General features: G+C 47.8%; 1 protein-coding gene across 1 annotated transcript in view; it reads left to right on the top strand.

The window, feature by feature from the left end:
* PHOX2A (paired like homeobox 2A) overlaps positions 1–11768 on the top strand; it is a 32604-nt gene extending 20836 nt beyond the window's left edge. Inside the window, exons 2-3 of the mRNA XM_063950901.1 lie at positions 6549–6736; positions 9945–11768. Of these exons, the coding sequence (XP_063806971.1) occupies positions 6549–6736; positions 9945–10370 (614 nt within the window). The 3' untranslated portion in view covers positions 10371–11768. The remainder of the gene's footprint in view (positions 1–6548; positions 6737–9944) is intronic.
* Positions 11769–13413: the final 1645 nt, after the last annotated feature.

Raw genomic sequence — 13413 nt, 5'->3', positions numbered from 1 at the left:
CTAACCTCTGCCATCCACACACAGTATCACCCACTAACCTCTGCCATCCACACACAGTATCACCCACTGCCACCCACAAACAGTATCACCCACTAACCTCTGCCATCCACACACAGTATCACCCACTAACCTCTGCCATCCACACACAGTATCACCCACTAACCTCTGCCATCCACACACAGTATCACCCACTAACCTCTGCCATCCACACACAGTATCACCCACTGCCACCCACAAACAGTATCACCCACTAACCTCTGCCATCCACACACAGTATCACCCACCAACCTCTGCCATCCACACACAGTATCACCCACTGCCACCCACACACAGTATCACCCACTAACCTCTGCCATCCACACACAGTATCACCCACTGCCACCCACACACAGTATCACCCACTAACCTCTGCCATCCACACACAGTATCACCCACTGCCACCCACACACAGTATCACCCACTAACCTCTGCCATCCACACACAGTATCACCCACTGCCACCCACACACAGTATCACCCACTAACCTCTGCCATCCACACACAGTATCACCCACTAACCTCTGCCATCCACACACAGTATCACCCACTAACCACTACCTCCCACACATGGTGTCCCAGCATCCACTCATCCCTACTGTAGAGGATTAAACACTTCAATGGATTCAGACTTCCGCCCCAGTGAGGGCCATTTACATGTATCTCTCATCTGTGACATTGTAGCCACTTACTGCGGGGGGTGGGGGTCCCAGCGGGGAAACACCTCCTGGCTTACTGTGTGTAATATACAGGGGTGTCTGTCACTGCCAGTGTACCCCAGTAATACACGGCTTACTGTGTGTGTGTAATATACAGGGGTGTCTGTCACTGCCAGTGTACCCCAGTAATACACGGCTTACTGTGTGTGTGTGTGTGTAATATACAGGGGTGTCTGTCACTGCCAGTGTACCCCAGTAATACACGGCTTACTGTGTGTGTGTAATATACAGGGGTGTCTGTCACTGCCAGTGTACCCCAGTAATACACGGCTTACTGTGTGTGTGTAATATACAGGGGTGTCTGTCACTGCCAGTGTACCCCAGTAATACACGGCTTACTGTGTGTGTGTAATATACAGGGGTGTCTGTCACTGCCAGTGTACCCCAGTAATACACGGCTTACTGTGTGTGTGTAATATACAGGGGTGTCTGTCACTGCCAGTGTACCCCAGTAATACACGGCTTACTGTGTGTGTGTAATATACAGGGGTGTCTGTCACTGCCAGTGTACCCCAATAATACACGGCTTACTGTGTGTGTGTAATATACAGGGGTGTCTGTCACTGCCAGTGTACCCCAATAATACACGGCTTACTGTGTGTGTAATATACAGGAGTGTCTGTCACTGCCAGTGTACCCCAGTAATACACGGCTTACTGTGTGTGTGTAATATACAGGGGTGTTTGTCACTGCCAGTGTACCCCAGTAATACACGGCTTACTGTATGTGTGTAATATACAGGGGTGTCTGTCACTGCCAGTGTACCCCAGTAATACACGGCTTACTGTGTGTGTGTAATATACAGGGGTGTCTGTCACTGCCAGTGTACCCCAGAAATACACGGCTTACTGTGTGTATGTAATATACAGGGGTGTCTGTCACTGCCAGTGTACCCCAATAATACACGGCTTACTGTGTGTGTGTGTAATATACAGGGGTGTCTGTCACTGCCAGTGTACCCCAATAATACACGGCTTACTGTGTGTGTGTAATATACAGGGGTGTCTGTCACTGCCAGTGTACCCCAGTAATACACGGCTTACTGTGTGTGTGTAATATACAGGGGTGTTTGTCACTGCCAGTGTACCCCAGTAATACACGGCTTACTGTGTGTATGTAATATACAGGGGTGTCTGTCACTGCCAGCGTACCCCAGTAATACACGGCTTACTGTGTGTAATATACAGGGGTGTCCGTCACTGCCAGTGTACCCCAGTAATACACGGCTTACTGTGTGTGTGTAATATACAGGGGTGTTTGTCACTGCCAGTGTACCCCAGTAATACACGGCTTACTGTGTGTGTGTAATATACAGGGGTGTCTGTCACTGCCAGTGTACCCCAGTAATACACGGCTTACTGTGTGTGTGTAATATACAGGGGTGTCTGTCACTGCCAGTGTACCCCAGTAATACACGGCTTACTGTGTGTATGTAATATACAGGGGTGTCTGTCACTGCCAGTGTACCCCAATAATACACGGCTTACTGTGTGTATGTAATATACAGGGGTGTCTGTGACTGCCAGTGTACCCCAGTAATACACGGCTTACTGTGTGTGTGTAATATACAGGGGTGTCTGTCACTGCCAGCGTACCCCAGTAATACACGGCTTACTGTGTGTGTGTAATATACAGGGGTGTTTGTCACTGCCAGTGTACCCCAGTAATACACGGCTTACTGTGTGTGTGTAATATACAGGGGTGTCTGTGACTGCCAGTGTACCCCAGTAATACACGGCTTACTGTGTGTGTGTAATATACAGGGGTGTCTGTCACTGCCAGCGTACCCCAGTAATACACGGCTTACTGTGTGTAATATACAGGGGTGTCTGTCACTGCCAGTGTACCCCAGTAATACACGGCTTACTGTGTGTGTGTAATATACAGGGGTGTCTGTCACTGCCAGTGTACCCCAGTAATACACGGCTTACTGTGTGTGTGTAATATACAGGGGTGTCTGTGACTGCCAGTGTACCCCAGTAATACACGGCTTACTGTGTGTGTGTAATATACAGGGGTGTCTGTCACTGCCAGTGTACCCCAATAATACACGGCTTACTGTGTGTGTGTAATATACAGGGGTGTCTGTCACTGCCAGTGTACCCCAGTAATACACGGCTTACTGTGTGTGTGTAATATACAGGGGTGTTTGTCACTGCCAGTGTACCCCAGTAATACACGGCTTACTGTGTGTGTGTAATATACAGGGGTGTTTGTCACTGCCAGTGTACCCCAGTAATACACGGCTTACTGTGTGTGTGTAATATACAGGGGTGTCTGTGACTGCCAGTGTACCCCAGTAATACACGGCTTACTGTGTGTGTGTAATATACAGGGGTGTCTGTCACTGCCAGCGTACCCCAGTAATACACGGCTTACTGTGTGTAATATACAGGGGTGTCTGTCACTGCCAGTGTACCCCAGTAATACACGGCTTACTGTGTGTGTAATATACAGGGGTGTCTGTCACTGCCAGTGTACCCCAATAATACACGGCTTACTGTGTGTGTGTAATATACAGGGGTGTCTGTCACTGCCAGTGTACCCCAGTAATACACGGCTTACTGTGTGTGTGTAATATACAGGGGTGTCTGTCACTGCCAGCGTACCCCAGTAATACACGGCTTACTGTGTGTAATATACAGGGGTGTCTGTCACTGCCAGTGTACCCCAGTAATACATGGCTTACTGTATGTATGTAATATACAGGGGTGTCTGTCACTGCCAGTGTACCCCAGTAATACACGGCTTACTGTGTGTGTGTAATATACAGGGGTGTCTGTCACTGCCAGTGTACCCCAGTAATACACGGCTTACTGTGTGTGTGTAATATACAGGGGTGTCTGTCACTGCCAGTGTACCCCAGTAATACACGGCTTACTGTGTGTGTGTAATATACAGGGGTGTCTGTCACTGCCAGTGTACCCCAGTAATACACGGCTTACTGTGTGTGTGTAATATACAGGGGTGTCTGTCACTGCCAGTGTACCCCAGTAATACACGGCTTACTGTGTGTGTGTAATATACAGGGGTGTCTGTGACTGCCAGTGTACCCCAGTAATATGTGCTCTATACACAGGGTTGTACTGGTATTTTATCATATTTATTAATAGTTCTGGAAGATACCAGATAACACAGAATTATATTGCGGTGTAGAGTCGTTATAGTGGTTGTAATGTCAGTAACCCCCCCCCCCCCCCCCTTCCCTTATACAGTGGTGCTTGAAAGTTTGTGAACCCTTCAACATTTTCTATATTTCTGCAGAAATTTGGTGAGCTCTGACAATCTGTGGGATAAATGCTGATTACATGCAGGTTATATACAGTGTTATTATAGCGCAGTAGACGCTGATGTCATACGTCAAAGCCCGGCCGTGACTGCAGGCCCCTCACATGTAACACGCTGTATTGGGCAGGGTCACACTGTGGGGCAGCTGTATCAAGCCTTGGAGAGACACAGAGTGGAGACGCTGTATTGTGCAGGGTCACACTGTGGGGCAGCTGTATCAAGCCTTGGAGAGACTCAGAATGGAGACGCTGTATTGTGCAGGGTCACACTGTGGGGCAGCTGTATCAAGCCTTGGAGAGACACAGAGTGGAGACGCTGTATTGTGCAGGGTCACACTGTGGGGCAGCTGTATCAAGCCTTGGAGAGAGACAGAGTGGAGACGCTGTATTGTGCAGGGTCACACTGTGGGGCAGCTGTATCAAGCCTTGGAGAGAGACAGAGTGGAGACGTTGCAGAAAGCATCTGTCATTTCATAGACTGTGCTAGATAAATCCCAAAAAATTCTTTAAATACATCAATAGCAAGAGATTAAAAAAGGAGAGTATAGGCCCTTTGAAGGACACGTTGGGAGTCTTAAGCAAAAATGATAATGACATAGCGAACACACTAAATGAGTTTTTTTCAACAGTATTCACTAGAGAGGACCCAATTCAGGGACTGACACACAATCTCAATAAGGACAATATCACACTGATAGGTACTTATTTAAGCGAGGAAGTAGTCTGTCACCGATTAAAACATTTAAAGATTAATAAATCACCAGGGCCCGATGGTATTCATCCAAGGGTTCTAATGGAGCTTCACTCTGAACTGGCAAAACCGCTATCTCTGATCTTTGAGGATTCAGTTATATCAGGTATGGTTCCCAAAGACTGGCATACAGCGGAAGTAGTGCCTATATTCAAAAAGGGAAGTAAAGCTGAACCAGGTAATTATAGACCAGTTAGTCTTACATCTATAGTGGGGAAAGTATTGGAAGGTATTCTAAGAGATAGTATTCAGAAGTTCCTTGAAACCAATAAGGTCATTAAAAGGAATCAACATGGGTTTATGAAGGACAGATCCTGTCAAACCAACTTACTTGGCTTTTATGAAACAGTAAGCGCAAACCTAGATCAGGGTAAAGACGTGGATGCAATCTTTTTAGACTTTGCCAAAGCGTTTGATACTGTACCACACATGAGACTTATATACAAGCTACAAGAATCAGGGCTAGGAAGCACAATATGCACTTGGGTCAAAAACTGGTTAGATAATAGGAAGCAGCGCGTTGTGGTTAATGGATATTTTTCAACTTGGACTGAAGTGCTAAGTGGTGTGCCGCAAGGCTCAGTATTAGGACCGCTATTGTTCAATATTTTCATTAACGACCTAACAGAAGGTCTAGAGAGCATGGTGTCAATTTTTGCAGATGATACCAAATTGTGTAAGGCTATAAATACAGAGGAGGATGCCGAGTCTCTTCAGAACGACTTAGTTAAATTAGAAGCATGGGCAGCCAAATGGAGAATGCGCTTCAACACAGACAAGTGTAAGGTAATGCACTGTGGTAACAAGAACAAAAATTACACCTACCTACTAAATGGGGTAAAACTAGGGGATTCTGTACTGGAAAAGGACTTAGGTGTCCTCATAGATAGCAAGCTAAGCAGTAGTACCCAAAGTAGGACTGCAGCAAAGAAGGCTAATAAGATATTAGCATGCATAAAACGGGGTATTGATGCTAGGGACGAGAGTATTATACTCCCATTATATAAATCACTAGTGAGGCCACACCTTGAATACTGTGTACAGTTCTGGGAACCGTACTACAAAAAGGATATCCTGGAGCTTGAAAAGGTACAAAGGAGGGCGACCAAACTAATTAAGGGCATGGAGACGATGGAATACAAGGAAAGGCTTGAAAGACTAGGCATGTTTACATTGGAAAAGCGGAGACTAAGAGGGGATATGATCAACATCTACAAATATATAAGGGGACAATACTCAGAGCTTGCGCGGGACCTGTTTTTGGTTAGATCAACACAGAGGACTCGTGGACACTCGCTCAGGTTAGAGGAGAGGAGATTCCGCACAATACGGCGTAAAGGCTTTTTCACGGTAAGGACAATACGTGTTTGGAATTCCCTGCCCGAGGGAGTTGTAATGGCGGAATCTGTCAACACCTTTAAGAATGGGTTAGATAAATTCCTATTGGATAAGGATATCCAGGGGTATGGTGCATAGTCATGCATTATAGTTACTATTTAGTCAAATCATCATGCAGAGGACACCACAAATAGGTTGAACTCGATGGACAATTGTCTTTTTTCAACCTCAGATACTATGTTACTATTGCTGGGTGGTTGCTATAGGCAACTTCCCTTCATGGCTTGATACATCTCCCCCTTGTATTTAGGCCTCATATCCTCACCCATTGACTGATTATTCTGCTGGTATCCTGAAACCACATAATGGAACCAGGAAAAGGCTTCTTCTAACCCCCACCTCTCCTTCTGCCCCCCAGTCCCCTACAAGTTCTTCTCGGACCCGTCCAGCATCAACGAGAAGAGGAAGCAGCGGAGAATCCGGACCACGTTCACCAGCTCCCAGCTCAAGGAGTTGGAGAGGGTCTTCGCTGAGACCCACTATCCGGATATCTACACCAGAGAGGAGCTGGCGCTGAAGATAGACCTGACGGAGGCCCGGGTACAGGTAAGGGCCCAGAATTACTTGGGGCAGGGGTACAGGTTGTGGAGGTTAATGGGATAAGTTTCTCCCTGCTCTCTGGCTCCCCCTAGTGTTTATGGGGATGGTGCCAACAACTTTCAGACTATGGGGGAGATGTACCCAGCCTTGGAGATAGATTAAGTAGAGAAGATGCCAACCTCCCCCATAGGCTGTATGACACATGGAAAAGTTGGCCCATGTCATGTATATGGGCACAAGGCGAGGGGCTCTGCCCAGCTGACTGAGATTGGATAGGACTCTGCAGACAAGACCAGTGATGACGTGTGTTTCTGGCTGACCAGCGTCTGTATCCTAACCGTTGTGGCTTTCCCTGTGTGTGACGTGGCATACGTGTTCAGTGTGGCTTTCCCTGTGTGTGACGGGGCATACGTGTCCTGTGTGGCTGTCCCTGTGTGTGACACGGCATATGTGTCCTGTGTGGCTTTCCCTGTGTGTGACACGGCATATGTGTCCTGTGTGGCTTTCCCTGTGTGTGACACGGCATATGTGTCCTGTGTGGCTTTCCCTGTGTGTGACGGGGCATACGTGTCCTGTGTGGCTGTCCCTGTGTGTGATGCGGCATACGTGTCCAGTGTGGCTTTCCCTTTGTGTGACATGGCATACGTGTCCAGTGTGGCTTTCCCTGTGTGCGACGTGGCATGTGTCCAGTGTGGTTTACCGGTGTGTGACGTGGCAAACGTGTCCAGTGTGGCTTTCCCTGTGTGTGATGCGGCATACGTGTCCTGTGTGGCTTTCCCTGTGTGTGACACGGCATACGTGTCCTGTGTGGCTTTCCCTGTGTGACGTGGCATACGTGTCCAGTGTGGTTTACCGGTGTGTGACGTGGCAAACGTGTCCAGTGTGGCTTTCCCTGTGTGTGACGTGGCATACGTGTCCAGTGTGGCTTTCCCTGTGTGTGACGGGTATACGTGTCCTGTGTGGCTTTCCCTGTGTGTGACGTGGCATACGTGTCCAGTGAGGCTTTCCCTGTGTGTGACGGGTATACGTGTCCTGTGTGGCTTTCCCTGTGTGATGTGGCATACGTGTCCTGTGTGGCTTTCCCGGTGTGTGACGCGGCCTTCGTGTCCAGTGTGGCTTTCCCTGTGTGTGACATGTTATACGTGTCCAGTGTGGCTGTCCCTGTGTGTGATGGACATACGTGTACAGTGTGGCTTTCCCTGTGTGTGACATGTTATACTTGTCCTGTGTGTCTTTCCCTGTGTGACGGACATCCGTGTCCAGTGTGGCTTTCCCTTTGTGTGACATGGCATACGTGTCCAGTGTGGCTTTCCCTGTGTGTGACGTGGCATACGTGTCCAGTGTGGTTTACCGGTGTGTGACGTGGCAAACGTGTCCAGTGTGGCTTTCCCTGTGTGTGACGTGGCATACGTGTCCAGTGTGGCTTTCCCTGTGTGTGACGGGTATACGTGTCCTGTGTGGCTTTCCCTGTGTGATGTGGCATACGTGTCCTGTGTGGCTTTCCCGGTGTGTGACGCGGCCTTCGTGTCCAGTACGGCTTTCCCTGTGTGTGACATGTTATACGTGTCCAGTGTGGCTGTCCCTGTGTGTGATGGACATACGTGTCCAGTGTGGCTTTCCCTGTGTGTGACATGTTATACGTGTCCTGTGTGGCGGACATCCGTGTCCAGTGTGGCTTTCCCTTTGTGTGACGTGGCATACGTGTCCAGTGTGGCTTTCCGTGTGTGACGTGGCATACGTGTCCAGTGTGGTTTACCGGTGTGTGACGTGGCATACGTGTCCAGTGTGGCTTTCCCTGTGTGTGACGTGGCATACGTGTCCAGTGTGGCTTTCCCTGTGTGTGACGGGTATACGTGTCCAGTGTGGCTTTCCCGGTGTGTGACGCGGCCTTCGTGTCCAGTGTGGCTTTCCCTGTGTGTGACATGTTATGTGTGTCCAGTGTGGCTGTCCCTGTGTGTGACGGACATACGTGTCCAGTGTGGCTTTCCCTGTGTGACACGGCATACGTGTCCAGTGTGGCTTTCCCTGTGTGTGACGGACATACGTGTCCAGTGTGGCTTTCCCTGTGTGTGACATGGCATACGTGTCCAGTGTGGCTTTCCCTGTGTGTGACATGGCATACGTGTCCAGTGTGGCTGTCCCTGTGTGTGATGGACATATGTGTCCAGTGTGGCTTTCCCTGTGTGTGACATGGCATACGTGTCCAGTGTGCCTGGTAGCATAAAAAAGCCACCATCTCAATTAATGGTGGAAAACATCCACCCCGCTGTACGGAAGATACATGGCAGAGCGTGGAGACGCACTGGGCGGGGCATAGCCAAAAGTGTCACTAAACAGCCTAAAATGTAAATTCGTTTTACTGGGCTTTATGGGATACGCAATAACAGGCTGAGTGGCCCAGTGTCACATTCTTGCAGACAGGAAGTCTGTTGTACGTCGCAATAATTCTCCCCCAGCGGCTTCAGCACGAATAGAATTGGCCAACAAAATGCTCATTTTCTTCATCCAAATATTAAATGAACAATGTTTATTGGCCAAACAAGGCTGTGTGTGACATGTTATACGTGTCCTGTGTGGCTGTCACAAGGCTATGTGTGACAATATTATCACTGCAGACAAGTCATACACTTTCATTTGCAGTTATATACGGGATGAGAATATATAGTCGCAGTTGCGAATGATTGGCAGTCTCAGAAATGTATTGGGTGTGCTACGGCAGTGCTGGGGAGGTGTCTAAGCAGATGTATAGAGACGGGCATCTTACAGGAGTGTCGGTGATAGTGGCTATATATACAGACGCTCACCCCCTCACACAGGCGGGCGTACATGGACAGTAATTATACACCTGCCATAGGGTTGCTGCAAGTTTCGATGGTGCAACCACTGGTGGTGTCTAAAGACCAGCAAATGGTATTTCAGCGTTCGGACGCAGGGCTGTATACTAGGGCAGAGCGTACAGCAGTAGAAGCAAGACCAGCAAAAGGTGCAGACGCAGCAACTTGGCTTTACATGCTTCTGCGCATGCCACATGGCTGACACATGTAATGTAGGGCGGAGTGCGGCTTTCACAAAGGAAATGGACCATTTTATATCCCCTCCAGATTGTGCACACATCTTATACTAGAAGTAAAATCAGTGTAAAATGTAGACGGGACTATTCCTGGATCATACAGTCATGTCTCACCGCTTTCCCTCTGTCTCCTGGTTTTCTCAGGTCTGGTTCCAGAACAGAAGAGCCAAGTTCCGCAAACAGGAGCGGGCGGCGAATTCCAAGAATGGGAATGGCAGCAGTGGAGGATCCAATGGTAAAAAGTCAGATCCCAGATCATCTTCAGAGGACGATGAGTCCAAAGAGTCTAACTGCAGTCCGACCCCTGACAGCACAGCGTCGTTACCCATCGCGGGCAACCTCAACAGCCCAGGGGGCAGCCTGAGCCCCAGCCCTGGCACAGGGTCGAGTCTAGTGCCCAACCATACAGTTCAAACCTTGAAGCCCCCGGTATGGCCTGGAGTCCCAACCAGCAACACGGCAGATCTCCTGAAAGCCTGGCAGCCCGCTGAGGCCGTCCCGGGACCGTTTGCAGGGGTCCTGTCCACTTTTCACAGGAAGCAAAGTTCCCTCAAAACAAATCTGTTTTAAGTGATACAGAACTGGCATAAAAAAAAAGACTGACGGACAGTGGACACTGGGGACCTCTCCGTTGTGTATATTGCCATATGCTGTGGAAAAACTAAAACCTGATGTGTAAACCAAAACTATACATATGACATTGGCTCCAGGAACTGTGTATACTACAGCAAAGATGGGTCAACCATGAACCTTGACGGTCAACGAGTCCAAATGGCGCAAGTCTGAGGAGATGGATCTCCAAGCAGTGGCTCCTTCTTGTATGTTGCAGGTTTCCCTTCAAGCGAAGTCATCACCAATTGGGCCACATCTAGCTCTTTTTATTTATTATTTATTATATTTAACTAGCTTTGGGTTTATGTTTTTTCACTGACGTCTCTTGTTCAGTTTTAATTTTTGTTATTCTTTAATGAGAACTATGGGACTTGTGCCAGATATACTGTAGGTGTTACAGGTCCATGCTACCCAATATTTCAAGACAACCAAAAAAAGGACACTTCATTACAGGGAATGAAATTACATTTTACGTGTTTACAGACTTTGCCCATCTCGGGCGAACTCATTATCTGCGTTTGCGGGCCCTCCATTCTGTGGGCTATATATGTGTGGGTGTTAAAGTATATATACACATACATATATGCAGGTTTACACCAATGTCATTTGTGTGCCTTTTTATGCCACATATATGTCTTCTATGTCTAAAAAAATGCAGCATTATTGTCGCCCCCCCTCCCTTATGTTTTTTTTACTGGAGTTTCTATAGAAACCTTCAGTAATTTCGCCCATACAGATCAATCACCCCCGTTACAACAAGTTTGTGGTGTAGTCACAATACAATCGGGAACAAAGCGGTTCAATGGGTCCATCCTCCGCTGCTCGTGGCTGTGCCCCGATTCTGAAAAACCTAACCACCACACTATGTTTGTCCTAGCCGGGTTTCCTTAGGGCGGCCATTTTGAACAATGTTGACCTGACTCTTTTGCTGTAGACATATTTGTACATAGAATTGATTTTTTTTTTAATTAATGTTCTAGGTGGCCAGACTTTACTTTAGAATTGGCTGATGATAATTGCTCTATAAAATTAACTGAAATACATGGTATATAGTGTTCTCCATGTCCACAGGATGTTGCTGTATATGAAGACGTATTCACACTTATGTCACACCGATACAGAGGCATCAACACGCAAATGGCGGCCAGGGGACTACGCCCGGGTCTCAGACGCTGGGAGTTTCCTTTGTTCTATAGTACAAAACATATCTTTATATATACCTCTATGTACCTATTGACTCTAGCGAGGTCACAGTGTATACAGATAATCCAAGGTTATTATTGAACTGTGATAAGAGAAGACATGTCCCTCCACCGTTCTGTAATTTATTAAACTCATTTGCCGATATGCTAATCCCAAATAAAACTTAATTTATTGAAATGTAATTGTCTGGAATTGCGCTCTCTTTCATCTCACGCCATCTGTACTCCCGGTTCTTTTAGTTTTTTTTATTTTTCTACCTGAAACTTGGTTTATATTTTCATACTTGTGAGTCTATTCTGCAAGCCTCAGAGTTCTTTATGGCTGAGGAGAGCGTATAGTTAACCTGGCAACGCCCAACGTAGAACCAAACAAAACGCAACAGTTAAAACCAATCATATTAATGTAAAGGCGGCGACACAGAGAAATGGCGTGATAAGACAATTGTGTTCCCTTAATGAATATTACACGTCCCAACATTTCATCGTTTAAAGCAAATAAATCACTTTTCTCTGTCATCCAATCTGGGGGGGACACTGAAACACCATGGGGCATAGAGGGTGCGATCCCAGGGACAGGCATAATCTGCAAATCTAACTTGTTTGTGCGCTGCCCCTGTTTTTCTTACTCAGGCTCTAATTCAGAGTTGATCGCAGCTGCGTCTGGCGTCTTTCGCCGTTAATACATCTGCCTCTATGCTAATGACGCTACAGAGCCCTTACCTGGTGTGTAGCCGTGCGAGCCAAATGTGCAAGGAGTGAGGTGCTGAAATAGAGATTGGTGACAACATCGGTCACGCCCTGGAAACTTTCATCAGCCCTACTCTAGGCGCAGATTCTGCGCCTTCAGGATGGCCTCCTTGCTGAGCGATTAAGCCCCTGAGTACGCAAACACTTCAGCGACACGGCCATAGGACAAACCATCTGCACGTGTCCGAACAGCCACCGCCCAATACATGGTCAATGTACTTCTCCATGCGTGCGTCTAAATTCCCAACTGTGACTCTGCACAAACACAATCGGGACGCCTTCGAGGTATAAAGGTAGCACCATCGCCTGGAGGGGGAGCAGGAAGCCCACAAACAAATTTAGTTCCTACTCCTAGAACAGTGCCCTCTATACCCCATGGTGTGCCAGTGTCCCCCAGATGTATTAGGAGAAGCAAAGATCCTCATATTGGAAGAGGGACCAATGGGATTTGGGTCCTAAAAGGACATTTGGAAGCTATCAAAATGTACAGTACCGCGTGTTTACAAAAATTGTTCCGTCCATGGGGAACACAAGGTCCTCACAGATCCCAGCTCCTCCACTGAGGTCCCACGTTCTGCCCATTAACATCTGTACGTAGAGGATGGAAGGGACCAGATGCACAGACGATGGACAATTTTGTAGCAACAGGCGCACAGCGGTTTTATGGCACTTACATGGAAGCGGACACCAATAATCCGGTTCCCGCTTGCTTCTAAAGTACCGGTGCCCCTGTAAAATACCATCCATCCTACAGGCTGAGCCTTTGCTGACTGGAAAGGGCCATGGTGACCCAGGAGCAGTATGTACAGACAGTAAATAGTGATAAGATCAAAACTAAATTGCGCTCTGGACTTCTATAATGCTGTAATGTCACATGGACTATAATGACTACATTTACCAGATCCCGACCTATCCCCGTCCAACCCTGTCCCATCCAGCAGAAGGCCCTGATCAGATGAGCACCACTTCCACCGGTACTGGAAACGGCGCCATCTGTTCCAGGTCTCGGAGCCCACATTCTGCCCCGTATCTCTCTGTTACACTGTGCTCAT

The sequence above is a fragment of the Pseudophryne corroboree genome, chromosome 2 (assembly GCF_028390025.1).
Source record: "Pseudophryne corroboree isolate aPseCor3 chromosome 2, aPseCor3.hap2, whole genome shotgun sequence".
Lineage (NCBI taxonomy): Eukaryota > Metazoa > Chordata > Amphibia > Anura > Myobatrachidae > Pseudophryne > Pseudophryne corroboree.
This window is presented reverse-complemented; position numbering and strand designations above follow the sequence as displayed.